General features: G+C 51.0%; 1 protein-coding gene across 3 annotated transcripts in view; it reads right to left on the reverse strand.

The window, feature by feature from the left end:
* The window catches only part of HMGXB3 (HMG-box containing 3), a 1885602-nt gene that overhangs the window by 265376 nt on the left and 1592685 nt on the right, over positions 1–27541 (reverse strand). For all 3 annotated transcript variants that reach the window (XM_069654075.1, XM_069654073.1, XM_069654076.1), the window contains one exon: positions 15732–15951. In XM_069654075.1, coding sequence (XP_069510176.1) covers positions 15732–15951 — 220 coding nt within the window. The remainder of the gene's footprint in view (positions 1–15731; positions 15952–27541) is intronic.

Raw genomic sequence — 27541 nt, forward strand, 5'->3', positions numbered from 1 at the left:
GCTGGATGGCCCAGAACTCGAGCTGCATCGCCTCCCTGCACAGAGGAAGTGACCCTGCCCCCCCTTTTTGTTGAGGTAGTGCATGGCCACCGTGTTGTCCGTTAGAATCAGGACACTCTTTCCTCGCACAGTTGGCAGAAAGCCTTAAGGGCTAGCCTGACGGCCCTCAGCTCCAACAGATTGATATGGAGTCTGGACTCCGAAGGAGACCAAGGACCGCTGACTGTCAACTCGTTGGCATGAGCTCCCGATCCCGTGAGGGATGCGTCCGTCACGATCGTCACCTCCGGCCAGGGCAGCCAAAATGGGGCCCCCTTCATCAGATTGCCTTCGAGGGCCCAACACAAAAGGTCCTGGCCGACCGAAGGCGGCATCTGAACAGGGTCAGACATCCTGCCAGAGGACTGAGACCACTGGAGCTTGAGTGCCCATTGCAAAGATCTCATCCGCAACCTGGCCTCTGGCACCAAAAGAATGCAGGATGCCATGAGGCCGAGCAGTCTCAAGAACTCGGACGCTGGGAGAGTCTGGCCAAGTTGAAACTTGTGCACCATCTGCTGAATGTGAAGAGCCCTCACCTGGGGAGGAAAACACAGCCCCAGGGATGTGTCGAGCACTGCTCTGATGTACTGGAGCCGCTGTGTTGGCATCAAATGGGACTTCTTTAAATTGAGGGAGAAGCCCAGCTTGTGAAGGGAGTGGCAGGTGGCGGACAGATGATTCAGGACTTGCTCGGGAGAGCTCCCCCCGATCAACCAATCGTCCAGGTAGGGGTAGACGTGAATCCCCCCTTTCCTGAGATGTGCTGCCACCACCACCATGAGCTTGGTGAAAACCCTCGGGCAGAGGTCAATCCGAACGGCAGGACCCGAAACTGAAAGTGCGAGTTGCCAACCGCAAACCTCAAGTACTTCTTGTGCTTGGGATGGATCGGCACATGGAAGTAAGCGTCCTTGAGGTCGAGAGACACCAACCAGTCCTGAAGTTGAAGGGCCTGGAGGACTTGAGAGGGAGTAACCATCTTGAACTTGTCCTTCCTGAGGAGTTTGTTCAAACCGCGCAAGTCCATGATGAGTCTCAATCCCCCGTCTTTCTTGGAAATCAAAAAATAAGGGGACTACCATCCCTTGTTCCTCTCCGCTACAGGCACCAGTTCTATGGCGCCTTTCTCCAGCAGGGCTTGAATTTCCTGCGCAATGAGCGGATCCGGACTCTTCAAAGAGAGGTTCCCAGGTGGATTGTCGTGAGGCCTCTGCTGAAAGGGAAGACAGTAACCGTGGGTTATGATCTTCAGAACCCACACATCTGAAGTAATGGCACGCCACTCTACAAGATGCTGCGCCAGCCTTCCCCCAACCGGCGAACCATGGGACCTGGCCTCATGACTGAGTGGTAGCGGCTGCGGCGTTGCCTGAGGGCAAAGAGGCAACTGCCCGAGTGGCCTTGGCACCTCGAGTACCCTGCTTGCCACCTCTGGCACTCTTACGGTGGCCTCTTTGACTGACAGCTCCTCTCGCTTTACTGAAGGACGAGTAATAGCTAAAGGAACCACCCCTCCATTGTTGTCCCCTGGGACGAAAAGGCAGAGGTTGTCGAACTGCAGTGCCCAACGACGTCGCTGCAGCTTTGGAGGTCTGCAACCTCTCAAGGCTCTCGTCAGCTTTGCAGCCAAAAAGATGTTCACCATCAAAGGGCATGTTGAGGAGCCGGGACTGCACATCAGGAGCGAACCCCGACTTCCGCAACTACGCAAACCTGCGTATTACGGTGCTTGCCGCCATGGACCGGCTGACACAATCTGCCATGTCCAACTCCGACGGAACGGCCTCACACATGGCATCCTTGCCATCCTGAACCATAGCAAGGAAACCATCCAGTTCGTCCCCTTCGGGAATATGTTCAGCTGCTAATGCAACACAGTTCCACAGAGTGTGTGTGAAACGAGACAAGGCACATACGGAGTTGGCCGCCTGAAGCGCCATACCCCCTGAAGAAAACACTTTCTTTGCCCAGCCATCAAAACGTTTGTCGTCTCTATCCGGAGGGATGGTAGGATATGACGCCTGCTTTGCCGGGGCCGTAGCCGCCTGCACCACCTAACTCTCCAGAGTGGGGTGCCTGGACAAGTAGCAGGGGTTGCTACTGGCTGGACGGTATTTTCACGACAAAGACTTGCCCACTGCCGGGAGACTCTCCGGAGCAGTCCAAGCCGCCGCCACCCTTCTCTGCAGAGCCATATGAAACGGCAGTACCGGGTCAGTGGGGGGACCAAGATCAAGGATGTCCGTAAGATTATCCTGAACAAACTCCCCTGGGGGAGCCGACCATCCCAAGTACTCGGTGACCCGAGACATAAGGCGCCGGTACGAAGAATCGGCATGAGTACCATGCTCCGGCCTACAAAACTCCAGCTCCGGAGAGGTGTCCAGTCCACTGGCATCATGCAGTGACTGCCTCAGGTCATCAAATTGGCTATGGCCTAAGAGAAGCTCATCAGGCACCGTAACCGGAACCAAGCCCTCATTAGAGCCCTCATCACCCTCTGAAATGTACTCCAGGCGGTGAGAGGAAGATACCTGGGGACCAAAGCTATGCCTGACCTTAGCCAGAGCCTTTCTAGAACGAGTCGGCGTCGAGCGAATCCGTGTTGACGTCGAGCGAATCAGCGTCGACGTCAGCCGCAGCGCGGCCAGCACCGGCGGCGTCGACACAGCCCTCGAAGCCAGGGCTCCGAGCGTGTCCTTTGACGACCTAGGCGCTGACAGCGTCGATGACCCCCTCGAAAGCGGAGCCTCGAGAGAGGTCGTCGACGACCTCGGCGCCACATGCGTCGACGTCTTCCTCGAAGACGGCACAGGATCACGCAGTCTCGAATGCGTCGAGGACCGGGACCTGGAACGGGCTGTTACGCTCACCTAGTTCCCACAGGGGCGTCGATCGGACCCGGACAGCTGCGGTCTCCACCAACGTGAAGCGTAGTGAAGAGATGACAGTCTGGACTGGCCCGCCTAATCTTGTCTGCTGGACTCGTAGAAGTATTCTCGTTATGTTTTTAAATGATGAGCTCTCCATCCTGCATGGCATGCAGGGGCGCGTAGATACCAGTTACTTCACTGGTTTGAAGGTACTGGAGGAGTTCCGGAGGAATATTGACTCCAGTGTCTATAAAGTTCAAAGAGTTCAATATGTCCGATGTTCACTCTTGTTCCATTCCCTCGTTAGGTTGCAGCTGGGTCCAAAAGAATATTGCCTGGAGGCAGCTGATGGCGTTCAGGTAAGAGTCTGTATTACCAAACACTGTCCGGTAAAAGTTGCATGAGTTTAACTACCTGTTTTCTCTCCCTTTACAGGTGCAGCATAGAAAGACGCAGCAAATTAAAGGATAATACCTCTGGTGGTAAAGCAGGTAAGCCTATGGTGGCAAAGAGATTGTCTTTGTCGGTTTTCTCGGCTCACCTTGTTATTCCTTTTGTTTTCCCCCCAGGTGCTGGGTTTCGACGAAGAAAATGATGGAGGCAGCGCCGAGTTGAAAGATGCAGTGGATTGGTGAGTATAACGTGGCGCTGCTGCTGGCGAAGCGACGCGTGCTGAAATAATGTCCTTTCCAGGCTCGGAGATGTGCTGGGTCCAGAATCAGGTAAAGAATCAAATAATGTCCGTGATCTAACCTCTTCTCCTTTCTTTTCCTTTTGTCTAGGAGCTCCGGATTCGAGGCGGGCGTGGCAGAAGACTGGATGCTGACTTGCAGACACGGTGAGCGTTACGCTGCTGGATGCAGAATAACACAAAGCATGAGCTGCTGTTCGGGCGTGGTTTAAATAGCCTGCAAAGTAGTCCCAGGTAAGAAGATCCCCAGAATCACACCCGAGTAAAAAATAGTCCCTGTAATAAAAAAGTCCCATCCAGGCCTCACGTTGGCTTGGACTCATTTGCAGCATGGTCTGCATAAGGTAAGTAAAGTCTATGAGCCTGGCGCCTATGGGGTTTTAATGAGTATCTGGATGCCTTCTCCCGGGGCTGATGGACTTGATCTGGATGCCCGGGGGTAGGCATCATGACACAGGCATGGCGAGAACGGTTACCCTTGTCCGAACGGGACCTCTCCCGCGAACCGTGCCGACCACCCGAGCCCGAAGGCGTGCGAGCAGTGTCTCTCGACTGATCACGACCGACCCCACTCGGAGGCGCGGATGGACCGGTGCCCTGCGATTCAAGAATCGGCAACATCTTCTTCCCGAAGGAAGCCCATTCCTCCGATGTCGCTTGCATGGTGGGATAAGCGACCCGCCGACGGGCGGAGTCCTCGGAAGAGGACGGGGAAGGCGACCAATGCTGGCGCTTCCGGGAATGCCTGAAAGAGGCAGAGGAGTGGCGAGGCCGACTCCTGGAAGGGGACCCACTGGACCTCCGACGATGACGCGGAGAGTCGTCTCTCGAATCATCCGTCGAAAGCAATGCAGACCTCGACTTCCTGGGCTTAGACATCCTACCTACTGACAACTTCTTCTTGCGCTCCCGCAAGGCCTTGGCCGTGAGCGACTCGGAGTCGACACAGTCCATGTCGTGGGCCTCCCCGAGGCACCAGAGGCAGGCTTCGTGCGAGTCCGTTACCGACATCTTGGACCCACAGTCCCAGCATTTCTTGAAGCCCAGACATGGGGTTGAAGACGAGGTAGACATCGTCATGAACAGGTTTTCACAAAAACCGAACAGGTTCAAAGGACCGCAAAGGATACAACAAACTCCAAAGAGTCGAGGTGTACCGAGATTCACGAAGCGAACACGTTCGCGGAAAAAACGGAACTGAGGCTACGGGCGTCGTGCGTCCTACTTATCACATCGGGTGACGTCGGCCGTCGGAGGAGGTCCTCGGGGACGGCGCATCGACGTCATCGACGCTGGACGCCGAACATTTTCCGAAGCACCACAGCTGTGGACATTACCTGTCATAGATATGGAATACGTCGGAGGACCCAATCCCCTCGAAATACCTATTTTGGTGATATAGGCAAGTGCTCCGAAAAGACCAGGAGACTGTTTAACATCTCATGTGCGGTGGCAAAAAAATGCATTTTACAAAATTGGAAAAGTACTGGTCCATCGATCATGAAACATTTCCTTCGGGAGCTAACATATGTAAACGAATCAGAGAAACAATTTGTCCTTACCCGGCCTGCTGCACGTAGGCTCAAAGACATATGGGGCCCCTTCAGAATGTACTTATGAGACATGATTTCTGATGATGACGAGACTGTTTAATCTTCAATATTCAAATGAGATATGTATCATTTAACTGTTGTAACTATGAACATGAGGAGATAAGTGCTGTGTATCTTCTGTGACCACAAATAAAAAAGTAACAAAAAAAAGAAAGATAATCAACAATGTCCCTGATACTGAAAACACAACACCACCTGAACTCAATTTCAAACCAATTATCACAGAAATCTTCAACAAACTAGTAAGTGAGAGTAATGCCACCTTGTCCAATGACCACTGCCTGCGAGATGTTTTCAAAAAAGCAGTCACAAAGAAATTCCAGTTTACTATTTCCAAAAATTGATGAATCGATCACTGGAAACATGAATAGTACTAAAGGTGTTTAAAGCTGCCTGCATTAAACCTCTCCTACAGAAGACCGCATGAAGACCAGATGACCCAACTAGCTACCGACCCATATCCAACTTCCCCTGCAACCTGCCAAAATCCTGGAGAACCATGTATACAAATAAATCCTCCAACACATGGAATCAAATGGATAATGGATCAATCTTAGGTAGGATTTAGACCAATGAGGTGAAAACAGAATCAGCATTTTAATGTTATCCATCCGTATTCTCAGCCCTCAATCTACTGGACAGATTTACAGCTTTCAACACCATCTGCCACACAACCTTAATGAAGAGACAGCAAAAGTCTGCCATTGGCAACAACTGCAATGGATCAAATCCTTCCAAACAGACAGAACAAGGAAATCATATATAACTCCTTACAACTGAAAAATGAGAAGCACCAAATGCGGTGTCCCACAAGGATGATCAAAACTCTAACCACTCCCTTTTAACATATTCATGCCTCCCCCATGTAGCGAATAAAAAAAACACAGGTTGACATGATAAAACTATGACGCAACACTCAATTTCCAAGATGACAAAGGAAAGCGATGCCAATAACTCACGAACTAGCTCCCTCAATGAGAAATGTCTTGATGACCAACAACAGCCTGCAAGTAAATGCAAACAAACGCAATAACAGACTGCACGCACTGCTTCCCTGGCCCATAGAAATCGGAGAGAGGCCAAAAATCTCAACAGTGATAATTCTCACAGACAGTGCACTTACATTAGGACCACAAGTCATCTCCATAGTACAGAAACGTTTCTACCACTTGAATTCAAATCAGATCCATCTTTCCATATCTTATCCATCCACGCAGGACGCTTGCCATCATCTCACGAATACTGTCAAGAACCCACTAAGCAAACAGCCTATACGCATGTATGCTTGATCACCTCACCAAGAATCTACAATGCATTCAAAACAAGGTGGCAAGACTCCAACTAACACTAAACTGGAGAGAACATCACTGCTGCCCTAAGATGCCTTTACTGGTTACCAGTAGAAAAAATAATCAATTTGAAAGCGCTCTAAATCACACACGGGACACTGCATGGTCAGGGAGTGGAATTCCTTTAATCGAAAATAACCCTCTAAAAACCACGAAAGACCCTTTGATCTAGCAACGACATTCGCATCTAATCAAGGCACTATGAAAAAACACAAATACAGAGGCACAGTATTCTCCACCCTCATAAGAAAGCTGTGAAACTCTATCCCTAAAGAAATCACGATAACAGAAGACCATTCTATGTTTTTTTGTTAAAACTGTCATAAACCTAGCTTTTCAACACACCAGGAGAGAGGACCAATCACAACTCCTGAGAGACACAACAACACACTGTCACAAATCACCACCATAGTACGACTCAGCACACACTCAAATGTCACACCCAAATGACCATAATGACCAACCTCTCACCATGAAATCATCTACATAGAAACAGAAATCGGAGCAAACCATTTGCATAGAGCTAGTATACCAAACAGGCACAGCGGTTCCATCAGCCAACACAAGCAGAGTACTCATGAATCATACAGGAATTGAACAACAAGAAACAAATCTAGATGAAATCGAAAATGGCACCAATTTAAATACTGGGAAAAGTAGACACCACAGTCTCTAGGAAGAACCTAGAACAAAGTGTGAAACAATAACTACAGCACAGAGCCCTAAAACATCCCCATGAGATGACCGAACACACAACCGACAAAAGTCTCAGCTGAATGAACAAAGGGACAAACACCCAATAAGAAAAAATGCAGACTCCACACATCAATCACCAAGGTACAACTTGCGATTCAGACACAACACCCTGGTGCCTCCACTATCGGAAAACACAACAACCTCCCAAAAAGAAAATCTCACTGGAAACAACAGAAGAAACAAAAAGCAGCAAACCTGCAGGAATACTCAAATTGAACTAACTCAAAAACACCACTGATCCAGCACACCACTCAAGTATAGCCTGCTAGAACTCAAACGAATCAGCCTATTTTCCTCAAACATAGCGAGAAGCCAGAAACTTAATAAATTAAATGCTCTCCCAAATTTTGTATCACCAATACCAATGAGAAATACAGCACCTCAAACAAACCCTCTTGCAAACAATGCATAAAGAGCTTAATCTACTAATAGCCTCATGCTTCGTTCACCCTCGCTTTAAACTTGCTCACAAACTCAAGTGGCTTAACAAAACTACACCAATATAATTGCAACTCAACGCCTCTCCAATGAAGAGACACCCATCTCACTTGCCAAAATACCCCAATCATTCACAGCTTCCTCTGGTCTCCCATCTGAGAACAAAATGTCTCTGGAGCAAAAATCACAATCCAACAAGAAAATCACCCAGGCACAGACGCCGGTAGCTCCTGGTTCTACACGCAGCAACGGCTATGCACAACATCTTGACTTTTCCCTATACTCAACTTACTGGAGACCATGAAAATGGCAGCTTTGTGTGATACAAATCCTAATAAGATAACCTATGTGTACATCCTCATTGTGGGGTCTAGCCAGAGTCTGGGAAGGAACAAGTTTCTTACCTATAACTATTGTTCTCCAGCATGGGTCTGGCATGGATTCACATGCTCATGAATATTCCCCGTCGTCAGGCCGAGAATCCTCAGTAAAAGAAAAAACAGTTTCACTTTCACTTACAAACTGTCTTTCTCCTATAAACCAATCACTGAGCTCAGGGTCATACTGCCCCCATCCAATGACTGCCCTCTCCCTAAACCCCTCCTTTGGCAGCCATCTTCAGATTTGGTAGCACATAAAGTGGCAGTATGACCAAGAAGAGCCGCAGAGGGGCAGGAAGGAGGGTTCGCATGTGAATCCATGCCACAGCCATGCTGGAGAACAATAGTTATAGGTAAGTAACTTGTTCCTTCTCCAGTATGGGGTCTGGCATGGATTCACATGCTCATAAATAAAGAATACATAGCAGTACAACATATACAACCACATGAGGTGGCAAGGCCGAACAGAAGCAAATACTCTTACCGCCGTAACAGGCTCACCTTCAAGCGAACAGGTTGCGTGGCAATGCTTGCCAACCCTGGACTCCTCTCTGGAATCCCTGTCGACGCAGTAGAATCTTGTGAATGTGTGCGTGGACCTCCGCGTAGCAGCCCTGCAGATGTCCAGCAGGGGCACACCAGACAGGAACGCCGTTGTAACAACAATCGCTCTGGTAGAATGGGCTCTCGGACGGCCAAGCAGCAGTCGGTTTGCCAACCAGTGACAGAGTGGGATGCAGCCAGAGAGCCACCTGGAGATGGAAGTCTTGGACAAGGCCTTCCCATAGTTCACAGGAACAAAGTTCACGAATAGTTGTGAAGTCTTCCGGAAACTCTTTGTGCGTGCCACATAGAACTTCAGCGCATGTGCCACATCCAGCGAGTGCCAAGTCCTTTCAGCCGGCGACAATGGTTTTGGAAAAAACACAGGCAACACCAAAGGCTTGTTGAGATGGAATTCCGACGGAACCTTTGGCATAAAGGAGGGGTGCGTCCGCAGCACCACCCTCATGTCGTGAAAAGTCAGAAAAGGCTGTTTGCAGGAAAGGGCCTGGATCTCACCTACCCTCCTGGCAGAGTTGATGGCCACGAGAGAAGCCGTCTTCCATGAAAGGAACTTGAGAGGGGCCTGATGAACAGTCCCCATGAGCCTCGTCAGCACCACGTTGAGTTCCCACACCAGGACAGGGGCCTTCACCGGTGGAACGATTGAAGCAGTCCTTTGAGGAACTCCTTCACCAGATGGTGGGACCAAAGAGAGACCATCCTGGAGACCTGGTGTAGCGGGTGATAACCGCCAGATGCACCTTGACAGAGGTGTGTGCCAGCCCTGCCTTGGCCAAGGACAACAAGTATGGAAGAATCTGCAGAGCCGAGACCCTCAGAGGGTTGATCTTCTGCGCACGGCACCACGTTGCAAAATGTTTCCACTTGTGCCCGTAGCACTTCAGAGTCCACAACGCTATGGCCCTGGCAAGGACCTCCTACAGTCCACCGGCAGCTCGTACCCTACACACTCTAAGGCTGCAGGAGCCAAGCCTTTAGGTTCAGCGATCCTGGGTCGTGGTGTAGGATTGCGCCTCCTTCTCTGGCGCACAGGTCTGCAACCCCCAGCAACTTGACCGGGGGCAACGCTGACATGCTGAGAAGATCTGGGTACCAAATCTGCCTCGGCCACGCCGGGGCAACGAGGATCATCCTGCATCGGCACCATTTGAGTTGATTGATGACTCGCAGCAGGAGAGGCAACGGGGAAACACGTACAGGAACAGGCCTTCCCACGGGAAGGAAAACTTGTCCCCCAAGCTCCTCGGCTGGAGGAACCTGCTGCCGAATCTCTGACATTTGGAATCCGTTGCTATCACAAACAGAACGATCTGGGGTCTGCCCCATTTGAGGAAGAGGCCGTCCACTTGATCCTGCCGAAGTTCCTACTCGTGGCAAGAGCGCAGCTCCCTGCGGAGGGAGTCGACTATGGTGTTCTTGACTCCCGCCAGGTGATAAGTAATGAGGAACATCTTCTGGGTGCCGGAGTCCTGCGCCTCTCTGGAGAGCGCTGGGGATCTGGTTCCACCCTGCTTCCTCATGTAAAACATTGTGGTGGTATTGTCCGTGAAGACCCTTACCACATTACCCTTGAGGGATGTAAGGAACGACTTGAGGGCCCAGAACACTGCCTGCAGCTTGAGGACATTAATGTGGAGATCCCCTGCTCTGGTAGCCACAGACCTCTGGCGTGCAGACGTCTACTGTGGGCTCTCCAGCCTTCCGGCGAAGCATCTGTGGTGACTGTCTCCTGGTAAGGGGGGCTCTGGAAATCCGTGCCCCCACTGATGTTGGAGTGCATGCCCCACCACCTTATCGCTCGTCAGAACTCCTTGTCGAGAACAATCTTGTCTGCAAAGCTTCCGGACACCTGGATCCACCGAGAGTCCAGGAATTCCTGAAGGGGTCGCAGCCACAACCTGCAGAGCTGGATCAGATAAATGCACAACGACATCACGGCGAGCAGTGACTTGATGGTCCATACCATGGTGGTCTTCAGTGCCAACAGCCGTTGCACCTTGCCCAGCATTGCTGCTATGCTGCGGCATAGCAGCGATGGCCAGGCAGGAGACCGTGCTGAGCCTGGCCCCCAGGAACAGCGCGTTCTGTGATGGTATCAAGCAGGACTTTGGATAGTTCACAGAGAACCCCAGATCCGTCAGCAGCCGAACGGTCCTTTTTTGTGTGTACAACTGCAACTTCCCTTGACTTGGCACGGATGAGCCAGTCGTCAAGGTACGGGTACACATGTATTCCTTGTAGACACAAAAGGGGCCGCCACTGGTGCCAGGCACTTCGTGAACAACCTGGGCGGCGACTTCAGTCCGAAGGGAAGGGCCTCGAATTGGTAGTGCTTTCCTTGTACGAGGAAGCATAAGAATTTCCGATGCTTCTCATGAATCGGGAAGTATGCGTCCTCCAGATGCTGTAACATCAGGTAGTCTCTTTCCTCCAGTTAGCCGAGCACGTGCTGCAACGTGACCATCCTGAATATTTGGGACTTGAGGTGCTTGTTGAGATGCCGCAGGTCGAGAATGGGCCTCCAGACCCCGGTCTTCTTTACCAAGAACTATCTGGAGTAGACTCTGGAGTCGCTTTGGAAACAGCTCTATCGCCCCTTTTCTTATCATGGCCCGTACTTCCTGCAGGAGCTGAGGGATGTGCTGCTGTTGCCGGGCCACCGGTGGTATCCGCTGACACTTCTGCTGGAATTCTAGAGTGGGTCAGTTGGCGAGTGTCCAGCACCCATCTGTCGGTGGAGATCTTTTCCCACTCGCTGACGAAGTCCACCAGCCTGCCTCCCACCGGATTGCACGGGTGGGGGCCTGATGTCCTGGTTCAATCTTACTTTGGGGACTGTGTGCCTCCTTGGGAGCGATGATGACAGTGGTCACCTCCGAAAGCCTTGGAACGTCCCTTGTAGGCCTCCTTGGTCGTGGAACGGGAGGGCTGCCTGTACGAGGATGATCCCCGAAACCCTTTGACGACCTGCCGGATTTTCTTCCTGAGGCACGAAAGGAAGGACGATGTTGCTGAGGCGTGCCAAGGGCACGGGCCGTCTCCGTGTTGGTCTTAATGGCTTGCAACGATTTGTCGACGGCCTTCCCAAAGAGATTGGCCCCCTTGAACGGCATGTCCAGGACCCTCGTCTGAACTTCCTGCCGAAAGTTGGTGGCTTTCAACTAGCCACAACGACAGAGGAAAACACTGTTCCCCATCTGTCGGAACCCTGTGTCCGCCATGTCCAGGGCCACAGTGATGGCATGCTTCGATGCCACCTCGCCCTCTTGGCAGAATCTCCAGTGCCTCGAACCATTTGTCGTCGGGGAGAAATTCCAGGAGCGGGCCATTTTATACCACAGCTCCCTGTCGTATCTGGCCAAGATCGCAAGCACATTTGCTGCCTTAACTGTTGTTGCTGCTGAGTAAATCGCCTTCCTACCCACAGCGCCCAACTTCTTCCCCACGCTGTGCGGGGGAATGGAGGCTGAAGACGAGGGATTTGAAGACTTCTTTCTTGCAGCCGCCGACACCACAGAGACTGGGGAGGGCTGCGACCGCAGGCACTTGGGTTCAGACTCGGCACCCACTACTTCTTTTCCAGCCTGTCTCTTTTCGCCAGGGCTGTGGTGGGATTTCTCATCAGTGCCAGGCCCTCATCCCAAACTTCATCCAGGAGAGGCACGGCCAGAATGGTCCTCCTCTTGCCTCACGGCGTTGATAAAGGAAACCTTCCTTCTTGGTCTCTTCTGGCGTCAGCTGGAATAGCTCGGACGCGTGGCCGATCATGGTGTGGAACGACCCCACTCTGTCCGGGGGAGAAGCCCTCGGTGGCGGGGAAACACTGCTGTCGTCTTCCGTGTCCGTCCCCGTATCCCTGGGGGGGGGGAGGGGCATGTGCAGCGGTTGAGGCGGCGTAGGGTGCCGTTTTCTCTTCTTCGCCGGTGGGTGGGGGCCCGGTGCAAACTGGGGCGATGCCAGTGGTGCCATCAGTGTCCCCTTCTGGATCTCCGACACCAGCATGTGGAGAGTTGAAAGGATGTCCAGCGATACGTCCCTGCGAGGTGTTGGGCGGGGGGTAGGTTTGCTGGGCCCAGCGCCCACATCGTCGTCGGCATTCCCGCCATCGTCCCTCTCAGCGTTTCCGCCATCTTCCTCCTCAGCGGTTCCACTGTCGTTCCCCACGTCCTCCAGGACCCTGGAGCGCGGTAGAGGCCTCCACCGCCCCCTTCTTTGTGTCCTGAGGGATCGGTCTCAGGCTCAGGGATGGCATCCTCTTCTCCGACGTTTTCTCCACCGGCTTGGCTGAAGCCTCTCATCTCGGGAGGGGCAGGGGCGCCTCTCTGGGCGCCGTCGGGGTCCCCTGGACCGGGACAGCCCCTTTCACCTTTGAGAGTGCGGCCGCCACCAGCTCTATCGTCGAGGATGACTTTGCCTGGACCACCTGGGCCTTCAGGGGCAGGTCAGACACCGTACCCTGCGCCTTGGTCTTCTCCGGCTTCTCCCACAGCTTCTCAGGGGTAGCCGGTTTCCTCTTGGAGGAGGAACTGGAGCGATGACTGGAGATGGAGGAAGACGGTGAAGATGAGCATGCCCTGCTTGTCGCGGGACTAGCTTGTGCGGCCACCCCGATGGAAAGGGACTCACAGTGCTTGGCCTCGTCTTGGGCCCCCACAGATGGGGTGCCCTTAAAGGACTTAGAAGCCAGCTCCTCAGTTTGGCTGGTCCTGGGTAAGGCATGCCCCTGCTTGCCGCACGGGGTAGAGGCCTTAACGCTGAGCCCCGTCGCCAAACTACTATGACGATCCTTGACGGCACGCTTGGAGAAACCAAGGCAGATTTCACAATCTGCTTCCATGTGGTCTGGATGGAGACAGTAGAGGCACTGGGAATATTTGTCCTCCACAAGCACGTTCCGCAATCCTCAGCTAGAGCAGAGCTTGAAGAGGGAACCTTTGTCCTTCTCCTATGACATGGTCCGGCATGCGGTGTAGGCCCGATGGCCTTCTGGAATCTTCGGTGAAACTCTCGACGATTCTTGCCCTCGAGGGGTGTTGAAAGACGCTGACAAATGGATCCCTGCTTGCCAGTCAAAGAGGCGAAAGAGCACATGGGCTCTATTTGACAAAAATAGGAACTTTTTAAAGAAAAAGCGTGAAAACATAGAAGTCTCTGAGCAAAACACAAGGAATCCCAACACTTGAACGTGCTGTAAAAATCTGAAGATGGTTGACAGAGGAGGGGCTTAGCGAGAGGGCGGTCACTGGCTGGGTGCAGTATGACCCAGAGCTCAGTGATTGGTTTATAGGAGAAAGACAGTTTGTAAGTGAAAATGAAACAGTTTTTTCTTTTACCGAGGATTCCCAGCCTGACGACAGGGAATATTCATGAGCATGTGAATCCATGCCAGACCCCATGCTGGAAAAGTAGCTTCTTTGTGTCCTTGGAGCCAGTTTGGGCTTGGTATGGGGCTGCAGGCAGCACCAACATGCATCTCCGACCGTGTGTGTGTTTTAGCCGTCTAAGATGGGATAGCTCATGCAGTAGGTTAGCTGTGGTCCCACCTAACACAAGATTGCAGATGTTGGACAAGGATCTGGAGCCATATTTCAGTTGACCACTTGAGCCAAGAATATGATGCACAAGAGGCCACAGAGGGACGCTGGAGGACTGCTACTTGAGAAAATCACTGGCCAAGCCATTGACCATGGGGCAAAGCTCTGCTATCTATTCAAAAGTAGAGACCTTACACAGTGCCCCCTCTCCCTTTAACTGATGTGCCTGACCAGTCCTGAGTCCTACATTGTAGAGATCATCGTACTGGTACTCTGGAGTGTTGTGGGCGTGTAGCTGGCATACATCTCACAAAGCAGGGTCTTCTCCAGTTGCCTGGATGCCTCATGCAGTTTGCTGTTGTGGAACCTGCAGTGCATCCTCATCACAAGCCCAGGCCATTACTGCTTTGTTGCTGCCACTCTCTACCATTAAGAGGAGGTTTGCTAAATCCAGAGTCCTGTGTCCACTGTCCTCATGGCCTGGTGGAGTTGCATCAACTACTTATTGTGTCTGAGTAGTCCACCCATCATAGTGGGAATTGTCACAGAGGTCCTTCTGCAGCTACAACTAAGTCCAACCTGGCAGTGACCCATTTCTTAAAGGTCACTGATTGAGGACTGGACTGCCAAATCCCTACATAGGAAACTTAACTTTGGAGGCAAACTAATTGGACTACTGACTTGCGTACCAAACTGTGAATAACTTTCTAACCCACCCAGAGTAGGCTAAACTGGGTTACTCACCTTGAACTTTGGAGAAAACATATTCTAGGCTTAGTATTGGGCTCACTGGGTTTAACTACTGTGGACTGGTACTGCCTTATAGCTTTTGTAAGGTTTGTGATGCTTTGTATATATATATGCTTTCCCCCACTTTAGGTCATTGCAACAATGTTTTCATTGAAACTATGTACATTCTAAAGTGTGGTGTGTGTTTGTGTTCTATTTTGGCCATCAAACTAAATGTATGTGTATGTTTTGTACTTAATTGTGTGGAGAATCTATTACTTTACAAGGTGCTGTGTATGTTAATTGTACTTTACACCAAACGCTGATCTCCTGAGTCTAAGCCATTCTGCTCAGCCTCATTACCAAGTAAGATTCTGGATAGACCTTTGTGTGAAAGCTTTGTAGGTTCACTAAGGTTGGCTTCCCAGAACAATACACCAGTAGTGATTCTGAAAAACCTCTCAACATTGTGGTAAAGCATTTTAAATTTCTAATTACAAAGTAAGACCAATAGGAATTCTCTGTGTATTGAAATGCTGTTGAACTGACAGAACTATATTATAATAAGTAAAAACAAAATTAAATATGCAGAATATCCACCCTTACCCTCTTCTTATACACCCTCATTCACAACTACCTGGAAGGAATACCCGTGAGAATACAGAACCAAGAAATCAGAGTCTATAGGCTGTCATTATGTAACTCGCCAGTTGCAAATTGACCAAATACTCTGATTCAGATGTTGTAAATGTACATTACCTTCCATCGATGGTTGATCCAGATTCTTGTCCTTCTCAGTGTTGACCACCACTGCCCCCTTCATGAGGGGGGCAAAGAAGGGGGCGACAATGGCAGCGTCAAACTTGGTGATGGGGATGCCAGTGGGGAAAGCGGCCTGCTCAATCACTTCCATCTCGATGGTGAACCAAAAGTCTTCCACATTCACCTCTCCACTGCTAACAAACTCTGGCCAGGTGAACTGCAAAGAGACTAGCAAAGTCACAAACAGCCCAACCCTTCCAGTGCGCTGTATGCAATACAAAAGTTAATTTCCAGTAAATCTGGCGATTTCCTCCGAGCAACAAGTATATAAAAAGGTATAATATTCACAGTCAGCATTCAATTTGGAGACTCCTGAATTCCTGTGTAGTTGCAAATTGATGCACACAGCTCAACTCATTACAAACACTTTGAAGGTCCAGCCCACACCACTCTAGGGAGATACAGAGAGAAACAGCTGTGAGAGCTGCATCTCAAATACAGGGAATAACAAAAGGAAGGGTGTATACACCGGGCTTGCAGCACATTCATAGGTTCACTCAGTATCCAATGTCTACCTGTATTGATCCTCTAGGAAGCCTTGAAGCTATCTCCTCAGAAGTTGAAACTATTGGCCACGATTTTACCTTCGCTGAGTAGCCAAGTAGGGCAGTTGCTCCCTCCTCTCCATTTTCAATAAAAATGGTAGCACTCAGTGAGCAAATTCTAATGCAAAACGGAATCCATAAATTGGTGGAGGCCAGTTGCACGATACTCATTAGGCAATATGGAAGCATCAGATGGCCACAATATCGAGGAAGCATAGATCAGTATAATTGGTTATTGCTAGGGAGACTTTTGCACAAAACTCCAAACTCTGTAAAGTGGTGTTAGCGTTTATATTATAAAACAATACACCAGTGAAAGTTGGAGATTTCACATGAATCTTAAAAAGCATTGACCCATGCTATTATTAGTTGGATAAATAAAAATGTGAATACCGCTCCTACTTCATTGTTAAAAACCTCGCCAATATTATTATTAAAAAGCACCTGCTTCGAGCTTCTTGTGCTTATTCAGAACTACTTTATTATAAGTTACATTCAGCTGTTAAGCATAGGAACCACCGGGCCCCATCACCCAGGCTCAACTGATCTTGTCTGGAACACTCACACATCATTCAACACCAAACATTCCACATGACATCACCAGCTCTTCCATACAGAGACAAGCACTTTACAACAATTACTTACATGGCTTTCACCTAACTAAATGGAATCGCAAAAAGGTCACCAAGTCCTTGCTTAGTTCTGAACCACATTTCACAGGTTTATTCAAATGTGGATATTGTAATAGGTGTACACATGTCATGAATGGTACTATTTTGTATAAATTATAAGTTGCTCACCATAGTGACTCTTCCTCCATAATGCATGGGCGTCCCTTCCAAGAGACGGGAGATGGAACCTTTTTCACCAGAAAAAACCTTCTTCCCCTTTAAATTTAGAGGTACGCGGGGGTGCGGCCCTAGGAGCATGCGCTGCCCTGACTCCGCCCTCCGGCACCACACCTCAGTCCCTATTGACACGTTGACAATAGATTTAACATTGCCTAATGACACCAGTATTATTAGGGGGGAGGATGGTGGGACATATGGAGGAAAGGACTAAGAGTATGTTAGCCACTACGGTGAATAACTTAAAATGTACTCTTACGTCCCGTCCCCTTTCCTCCTTACTACATGGGCGATTACAACTGAATGTAGCCCCAGGGTGGAGATGAGACCCTCCTTAAGCAAATAGGTTCCTGAGAACCACCTGTCCGAAAGCTGCATCTGATCTAGAGCCGGCATCCAAATAGTAATGCTTGTAGAAAACCGAGGGAGTGGCCCAAGTGGCCGCCCCGCTTATAACTTGCCAAGGGACATGGCGCTGGAATGCGATAGCCGTTGCATTGGCCCCGACTGCGTGGGCATGCATGTTAGCCGGAAGCGGCTTGTGCTGGCCCTAGTACGCTTCCTTGATGGCCGCGACCATCCAGCGGGAAATGGAGGCTGTGGAGGCGTGATAGCCTGCTCTTGAGCCTCCGAGAGTGACAAACGGGGCGTCCGAGTTGCAGAAGCCCTTGGTCCTGTCCAAGTAAAATTTCAGGGCACGACTGACATCCAGGCAGTGCAGCACTCTGTGTTTCGTCCTTGGGATCGGCAAAAAACGTAGGAAGGACTATTTCCTCTTTCAAGTGGAAAGCCGACGGCACCTTAGGCAGAAATGCCGGGTGTGTCCGTAGGACTACTTTGTCCCTGTGAAAGGTAGCATATGGTTCCAAGGCAACCAGCGCCTGTATTTCGCTGACTCTGCGAGCTGAGGTGAGGCCGACCAGCAAGACTGTCTTGATGGTGACCAGCCTGATGTCCGTGGACGCCATTGGCTCAAATGGTTTGTGCGCCAGGACGCCCAAGACTATGTTGAGGTCCCACACTGGGTGTGGCCTCTTGACGGGCGGGTAGAGCCTTGCAAGCCCCAACAAATGTTTCTTGACGATAGGATTAGAGGAGGAAAATTCCTATAAGACCGATGGCTGTGAGGTGTGTATGGCAGGTGTCCACCTGCACCCCCAAGTGGGCGAGGTGCGCTGAAAAGGAGAGCACGTCATCCAATTTGCATGCCAGGAGGTCGATTTCTTTGGAGTCTGCCCAGAGGCAGAATCTGGTCCATTTACTTTTATACTGGGCCCTGGTAGCCTTGCTCCTTGTGCCCCGTATCATTTGCAGATTAGCCTGGGAGAGGATGAGGTGCTGCTGCGTTACCTGCTCAGGTACCACGCTGTGAGGGCTAGTTTCTGTGGCGCGGGGGTGGATGACCCTGAGCCCCTGCTGCGCCAGAGGATGAGCTGGGCCCGTCGGGTGGTGAATCAGAGGCATTTCCGAGAGGCTGAGCAGCTCCGAAACCAATGGCCTGGCCGGCCACCATGAAGCTATTAGAATGATGTTGAGCTGACGAGACTCCTTGATTTTGAAAATCACTTTGTGAATCAGTGGAGTGGGCGGGAAGGCGTAAGCCTTCATGCCATTCCACTGAATCCGATATGTGTCCCCCAGGGTGCCGGGGCCCTGTCCCTGCCAGGAGGCGAACTGAGGGCACTTCTTGTTGTGCCAGGTGGCAAAGAGATCCACCTGGGGATGACCCCACTTGTAGAAGATCTCCTGAATGACAAGGTCATTTAGCTGCTCCCAACTTGCTGAGCCTGTCCGCCTCCAGGTTGGCTTCCCCCGGGAGGTGGACTGCCATGAGGTAGATGTCGTTCTCCAGGGCACACTCCCACATGCTGATTGCTAGTCTGCACAGAGGAGGGGATCCGGTGCCTGCCTGCTTGTTGACGTAGTACATGCTGGTTGAGTTGTCCATCTGGATGAGGACAACCTTGCCCCTGAGAAGTGGGAGGAATGCTCTGAGCGCTAGCCAGATGGGGTTCAGCTCTAACCAATTGATGTGTGGTCGAGTCCAAGTGCCGTGGATTGAGAGATCGTCCAGGGTGGCTCCCCAGCCCTCGAGCGAGGAGTCTGTGGTGATGGTGGTCTGTGGAGTGGGAGGCCGAAAGGGCTTGCCCGTCCATAGGTTGCTTTCCCTGAACCACCATGTTCGGTCCGGGTGGAGAGATGGAGGAACGTTGATCCTCTCGTATTGAGAGCCCCGCTCCTGGTTCCATGAGGCCAGGAAGTGCAGCTGTATCCTCCTCATCCTCAGTCTCAGTCTCGTGTGTGGGACGGCTAATGGGACCGCCGCCAAGATATATGATACGGTACGATATGATATGGTGTGGCATTTATAACGCGCCTATACACAAGTGTTTCAAGGCGCGACGAGGCAAGGGAGGGGAACAAAAGGAGGACGGATAACGATCCCATCTGTGAAAGGTACAGTGAGCAAAAAGCATGTGCTGCAAACTCTCATCTCAGAACAGGTTATCAGCTACATTTTTTGAAATATTTGCTAGGAACTTGGTGTTGGTCGGCAACCAGACTTAGACTCCCTGCTCACTGTGCTCAGAAAGGCACAGCTTCACCTCACTGATGAGGCCCAACAAGGCTGAAACATGTGTATGGGGTTGCTGTTGGTACTCTTCTTCAGAGAGGAATTGCCATAGCATTTTGGTGCTGGACTGCCCATGTGGGCGGGACAAAGACTAATATGCAAATGGTTATTTCCCATCTGTGAAAGGTACAGTGAGCAAAAAGCGTGTGCTGCAAACTCTCATCTCAGAACAGGTTATCATGCCATGTTCGTTCTGGATCGGGGCGCTTGCTACATTTTGTTAAACGATCCTATTAGGCCAGGTGTCATTCAGATCGCGCAAGTGCATGGGACGAGACAGGGAACAGTGCAGTACATGAGAAAGATGATAACAATAATAAGTACGGCCAACAAGTGGCAAGTGTAATGGTAAGTGCATACATCAGGTGTCAACGGCTGGTAGGGGGACTGTAGGGATACATAAACGATCCCCTAGTGCGGGGGTTGCCAGGTGGCTAGTGCAGGTTTGTGACGCTGGCAGGGGGGGCCTGGGCTCGAGATCAGAGGGTGTCCAGGTCGCCAATGTAATTCAGGTAACAGCCAGGAGGTCAGCAGAGGTGAGGAGAAGATAAGGCGGAAGCAAAGAGAAAGGTTTTGAGGTGGTTCCGGAACCGCAGACTGGTCTCCTCGAGTTTGAGGGAGGCAGGGAGGCTGTTCCAGAGGGAGGCAGCAGCCAAAGAAAGAGATCTACCACCAACTCGTTGCTTGGAGAAGCGACTGATCCTGAGGGAATTGGAGGCGGTGTTAGGGAGAATTCTCTGTATAGGCTAATTTCCCAAACCTAGTGAGTCCCCCAGCAGCTTTGCTGGATTTCTGGGGTTTATTCTTTTCTCCTGCTAAGAGTGAGATTCTTTTTCTCCCACTCTTAGACATGATTTGAGAATGTCCTTTGACTTTGTAATGTGTTTTATGGGCTATGGGGTCTTTTACTCCATAGGGCTTCATGTGTTTTTGGTATGTGTGTTACACAGCACCCTCAGTGCAGTAACACAGGGGTGTCATAGTGACCCTGGGACTGACTACTGTCTCCCAGGGCATGCAAAGTCACCATTGGCTTTACTAGTCTCAAATTGTTAACAGAACCAGTAAAAACCATCATATTGTGGAAGTACTGGTAGGGGTAATTAGATTACCCCTGGGTCTGTTTTCCAAGGGGTCACTGTTCAGTCCCCCCCTGCTGGTGGCAGTGGTTACCACGTGAAATATTCTACCGGAATATTTCCTAGGGGATTTTCCCATTCATTTTAAACGCACCACTTTTTTTGGTGCAATGTTAAAGATACCGCCGGTTTATTTATTTAATATTTATTCCCCGGTTGGGACTTTTTGCCAGGACTCGGTTTTAAAATGGCGCTTGTGTTCACCTCTGTAACTCCAACTCAAGTCGAGCCCTTTGTTCCGCTTTTGGCGGGCTTCTACACAGAAGCCTCCAAAAGTGGTGCCACTCTGTCTGGGTCTACAGGATGTGTGGGAGGGGGAAATAGGCACCTTGGACTGAGTTGCCTCGGCAACTCAAGTCGCACTCTTGTGTGATTGGCCCAGCGGTGAGCCGCCCGGCTCACCACTTAGCATGTTTGAGTGACAGCTAGGACTGATGAATGGGGGTTTTCTGCATAAAAGCAGGGCTTTGGGGACTGGAACTTCAGAAGTCACCACAGGACCTAAAGAATCCGAAGAGGGAGAAGCTGAGCCGACCTGCAACAACGACACCACCGGTGGAGCCCTGCTGAACCGAACTCACCACTTCCCAACGACAGAGAAGATCTTTTTCCAGGAGAGTCTTCTTCCTTTGAGCTGGTGGGGTTAACCAGTTCGCCCTTTCCGCCTTCCTGGATCGTCTCGTGGTCGAATCGCCCTTGCCAAGCACCCCGGCGGCCGGATAGCCACGCTTCACCACTACCATGTATAAAAGGGTAGTACCTTTTAACCGGGAAACTCCGCGGCTGGTTTCTTCCCTGGCAGTGCAACGACCTCCAGCTTTCCTCCACGTCGAGATCTTCTCTTCCCCTTGATGAAGCACCGACTTGCACCCGCTGCCAGGAACAACTGCCTCTGCTGGAGCTTTCTCACCATTTCAGGTACTGTGTCCCGCCTGGTCTCCCTTGCAACAGACTGTCCAAGGTGTCCCGTAAATCCTTGACTCTCTATCCTGGGGTGACCTCGGACCTGTTAACTAACTTTTCTGAACTGATCTAACTCTATCTGCAAAGACTTTTAAAGTGTACTTCAACTGTGTGATCTTGGGCACATTCCGCCTTGCTCTCTCCAAGAGTGGGCCTGGCCTATGAACTTTTTGCTCTACAGTAGACCCTGCCTTTCTTGACTTGCTGTGGTTCTTTAAAAGTGTTGGTATTGTGTGTTTTCCTATTTCTGCCTTTTTCTCTCCCTTTTTAAATAATTATTGGAGTGCCATCTTGGTTAAGCGCTCACCTCTGTGTTGATAATAAGTGGTGTTCTTTTACTAAGACTTGTCGAATCATTAATCAGGGAGGTGTATATATTCCTAATGACTGTGTTTGAACTTGCTTGACATATTAGTGCCAGGGTATTTTTTCAAGTGTGTTTTTAAATAAATAATCATATACTTTATTCCAAAGCTCTGTTCAGTGTTTGCTTGTGCTACTGTATTTCTTTTGTGCCTAATGTGTATACTCTATATACTTCCTAACTCTTCTTGAGAGAATTCTGACTGCTCAGCCACAGCTACCAGGTAAATATGGGTGGTACAGACTGCTACCAATTGGGTTTACTGCTAACACCTTTAGTCTTAAACTTTTTGCAGTGGTCCCTAAGGGAACTGCACAGATTTCTGCCTAACAGGCGGATGAGCGGAGAGAGTGAGAAGGAAGATATTTAGAAAGAGAGAGTTGAAGGTATTGAGGCCCCAGGCCCCAGAAGGCCTTGTGGACGATGCAAAGGGTTTTGAACTTAATCCTCGCAGCCACTGGGAGTCAGTGAAGAGATTTCAGTCCTGGAGAGATACGATCCCTGGGCTTGTGGCCAAGGACAAGTCTCGCAGTCCTGTTCTGGATAAGTTGCAGAGGGCGCAGAGTAGAAGCCGGCAGCTTTAGAAAGAGGCTGTTGCAATAGTCCAGCCTAGAGAGAACCAGAGCTCTGGAGAGACCCAGGAGATGCTGGTACCACCAAGCCGAGGTCACCTCTCTGTTGAGGAAGTGGGCAGTGGCCCTCTTGATGGCCCAGATCTTGTCCTCCGACGGAAATACCTTCTCGCAGCACGTGTCCCAGATGAGGCCCAAGAATGTCAGAGTCTGCGTGGGCTGCAGCTGCAACTTTTTGAGATTGAGCCAGAAGCCCAGATTGTGCAGCGTGTTCATAAGGGCATGGGAGGAGTGGATAACCGCTTCCCGAGATGTAGCCCTGACGAGCCAGTTGTCTAACTATGGGTAGATGTGGAGGCCCTGCACTCTGAGAAGGGCAGCCACTGTATTCATGAGCTTGGTAAAGACCCTGGGGCCGAGTTGAGGCCAAAAGGAAGGACCTTGTATTGAAAATGGTAGTCCATGATCCTGAACCGAAGGAAAGAACGATGGGGCTGCCAAATTGTGACGTGTAGCTAAACGTCCTTCAGATCCAGGGAACATATCCAGTCCACCTTGCACAATGTCTCTGCTATAAAAGCTGGCGTAACCACTTGAATGTTTGCAGGGGTAAGGAGAGGTTGGGGGTGGAAAGGTCCAGCACAACTCTCAGGCCTGCCTGGTGGTTCTTCTGAATGGCTAAAATCCTGGTGTAAAAGCCCAAGCCTAGCTGGGAGGCTGGGACTTCCTCCACTGCCTGGCTCCCTACGAGCGACCGGATCTTCGCCAGAAGAGTTGCTGTCCCAACTTGAGGGAGTGGAGGGGAGGAGGGAGGATAGGCTGGGATGGGTTGGCAGTACCCCGTGCATACTACTGAGAGGATCCAGGGGGCCGTGAAGTTCTGGCACCAGAAATGTGCATGAACAGCAAGCTTGCCCCCACTGGAGACACGTGTCATACCTTCTTTCCCTCAGAGGCTGTCACGGAGGAGGGGGACTGGAAAAAGCCTTTACCCCCTGCCCCCTTTCTGATGCTTGCGTCGGTTCTGAGGCGGTGAGCGGTCAGGCTGCCTGGATCTCCGTTCCTGGAAGCCGCGGAACCCTCCGTACGTACGCCCCCTGTCGGAGCGCTGCTGTGACTGGGTGTACGACTTGGGCGTGGTCTTTGTCAAGATGGATAAATACTTGGCTGTTTGTGAGCTGTTTTTCTTCTTGTCCATCTCTTCATCAGTGGAGAAGTGGCAGAGGTCCACCCCTCGAACGGTAGATCTAATATGCGTTCCTGGATGTCCGGGTTGAACTTTGTTGCCTGGAGTGTCAATTTGGGTCACAGTGGATTCCATGAGGTCCTGCGCCACCACCTTGGCCTCAGCCAGCCCCGCCTTAAAACATGATTGGCTCTGTGTAGGGAGTTCCAGGAGGAAGTCCGCAATTTCCCGCCATAACCCTTGGTTAGCGGCAGCCAACATGGCATCGGTGTTGGCCTGACGAAGATGCAAGGACGTGTTGGAATACAGCTACTTCCCGTGCGCCTCCAAGATCTTCTCCTGCATGCCTAGCAGCGTCGACGAGGAGGAGGCAGAGGGCGACTCAGGCTTGGAGTATAGTGATGCCGCAGCGATCACCGAGGAGTGTGGCTGAGGATGGGCCGATAGCAAGAGTGTATCCCCCTCCATCTGCCTGTACTTGGCGTCCAGGCGTCGATTGACCGGCCGGACCGAGTGGGGCTTGAGCCAACCCTTCTTGGCCAGGGAGACTACATCGGTTTGCAGTGGAATCCCTGTTTTTGCAGAGGGGTGTCGTGTGAGGACTTCCGCCAGAACCCCCCTCTGCCGGCTGTTCAGCCTCTGGTTGGAGTAGGCCCTGGTACTCTGCCAGCCTTGCAAGACGTTCGTGGAAGGCCCTGGCTGAGGATGGCGCGTTTTTTCGTTCCTCCTCCTCATCTATATCCTGTGGGTCAGGAGGATCCTGTGGAGGTGGAGGAGTAGCTGGAGCTGGAGGCTGAGGTACAGTGACCGCGGTCGGAGTCTGAGGAGGAGGCTGGTACGGAACCGCCTGAGGAATCGGCTGGGGAGCCAGAGGAAGCAGCTGCGCCGGGACCGGGTGTGCCGGCAGAGGAGCTTGTGGTGTTGGTAGCATCCTAGGGAGGACCTCCCTGATGTCGTCCTTGAGGATAACCCCCATCTGAGGTGACTTCATGAGCCAGAGGAACCTCTCAAAGAACCCCTCTTCACAGGCCGGAGAGGTGGTAGGGGGTACTGACGGGGTAGCCAGGAGCTGCTGGAGCCGCTGCATACCATGTCCGTATGGACGCAGTGGAAAACTGCCCTGCACATAAGAAGGACCGGCTGTAGGCCACGTACCTGGTTGATGCCAGTGCCACATTGACACTCGTTCTTTGCCGAACTCCTGGAATGGCTTCGGACGGATGCCTCTGTCTGGCGGGCCGCCATCTTGTTGAGCTGCCTGCCACGTGCCTGTGACGTGTTGCTCGGCTCACTGGGCACAGCCTCCTCCAAGACTCTTGCGTGTAGATCACGAGGCCTACCCTGTTCCTCGGGCCTAGATCCGGTAGGTGTGACACTTTCGACCCAGGGGTCGGTAGAGCTGCGTTTAGGTGCCAACCATGGACGTATTGCCGGTACTAGGGCGTAGCCCCTCGGACATATTGCCGGAACAAGGGCGGAGCCCCTCGGATGACAATCCGGTGTAAGAACCTTCCGGTCCCTCAACACTGCCACGGGAGGATCCAAGGATCCCTCAGCCCGAAGGTCTGTAGCTGCAGCAGCCTCGGTGCACGTGCGGGTACAAGGACCTGAGCGGTCACTCCCACGCAGGAGAGTCCTTGGGAAGGAGTCTCCTTTGCGGGGTGCGATGGAGAATAGGGGCCCTACCTTGGGCCTGGCTCGGTGTTTCACAAAGTTCTTGAGGTCCTCTGGAGGCGACTTCTGGAGGAGCTCCCTCCACCTGGCTAGCCTGGTTCTTCAGCGATTCCGATACCTGAATGCTAAAAAGACAAAAAAAGACAAAGAAGAAATATCCGCACATGGAATTATATGGCCAAAGCCAAACCCAGGAGGGCTGGTGAATTTGGCCAATTCCCGTCGATGTGGAAAAGGGGACTGGGTGTGGCGCTGGAGGGCAGAGTCAGGGCAGCGCATGCTCTCAGGTCCGCACCCCTGCGCGCCTCTAATTTTAAAGGGAAAGAAGGTTTTTTCTGGTGAAAACGGTTCCGACTCCTGTCCCTTGGACGGAACGCCAATGCAGTATGGAGGAAAGGGGACGGGACGTAAGAGTATACAATGGATGATGTCAGGTCAAGTTGAAGGACTTCGTCAATTGTAGAAGGACATTTGTTGTATATTTAATTGTGTGTGCTTATAGCAAGGTCTATTTAGGCAGCACTATTACAAAATTGTGAAACAGAATTTGAAAATACATGTGCATAATTGTTAGCCGAGATATCAGAATGCCATTTGGTCAGCATTGGCAGAAAGAGCTCCAAGAGGACAACAAAGTCCATGTAAGATTTCTGGGAATTGATACTGTCAAATGTCAAAGATGGCCTCATTAAAGCACCAAGTCCCAAAGCCAGTTCAAGGGTTTTTATTACGTTTTGTAAAGGGGGCTCAAAGGGTCATCCCTCTCTGTCTCGTCTAGAACAAGCAAGACTATCCCTAACCCAGTGGTTCCTTCTCACCAGGTGAGACGCGATTGTTTATTTACCCTTACTGTATAATTCAGGCTAGCTGTTAGTGAGGGCCTAAAGACAATCACACTTTCTATCTAACTTCTCTCTGGGACTTCCTAGGTGGAACCTAAGTTACAGTTCAGTTAATTCTAAGGGGTTTTGCATTCCAGGCACTCAAGTCCCAGTCTGTCTCCTTCCTTTCACGGCCAGATGTTCCTCTCCCTAATTCTCAGTGCTTTTCTGCCCACCTACAGCTACTCTCCTCCTTTCAACTCCACGCGCCTTCTCTACGTTTTGGGTTGATTCCATTGAATTTAGTTTGCGAATCCGATTTGGTTGTGGTTCTTTTCTCTTTCTTGAAATGACTGCAAATATATGCAGGGTTAGACCCTCCCGCCACCACCCCAGATCACCCACTATATTAGCGGTCAATTTCGATTAAAAAAACTGTGACCAAATTGGATTCAACCAATTCGGATGTGCAGTAATCTGCCAACACCTTCTCTCCTGGTTCTTCCTTCTCTGGTGTTCCTCCGTCTCCCTCTCTCTCGTTACTCCTTCCTACTCTCTCTCCGGCTTCTCCAACCCCTCTCCACTCTACTACTGCTATGCTCTCTCCACTACTACTCTCCCCTCGACTCTTGACTACCGTCCACTCCCCACTTCACTACTACTCTACCGCACTTTCTACTCAGTCGTCCTCCTTTTACTTACTCAGTCACCTTTCACTCACTCGTTACTCTTTCTCTTCTCTAACAATCACATTCCACACACACACACACACACAGCACCGTACCACTTGCTCTCACCAGCAATTATCTCATCTTCTCCGCAAACTGACTCAACACTCCACTCCACCTTCCTCCTAGTACCTTTGTTTGTCATTTTCTCCTCTTCTAATCTCACGCGAATAACCCAGATCGTCCTGTTTCCTGTCCGCTCTTCAACTCTCATTGGTCTTCTTACGCATGCCAATCTCACCTGGTCTCCCCACCTGGAGTGTTTACAAATG

The sequence above is a fragment of the Ambystoma mexicanum genome, chromosome 3q (assembly GCF_040938575.1).
Source record: "Ambystoma mexicanum isolate Mex_15411 chromosome 3q, UKY_AmexF1_1, whole genome shotgun sequence".
Classification (NCBI taxonomy): Eukaryota; Metazoa; Chordata; class Amphibia; order Caudata; family Ambystomatidae; genus Ambystoma; species Ambystoma mexicanum.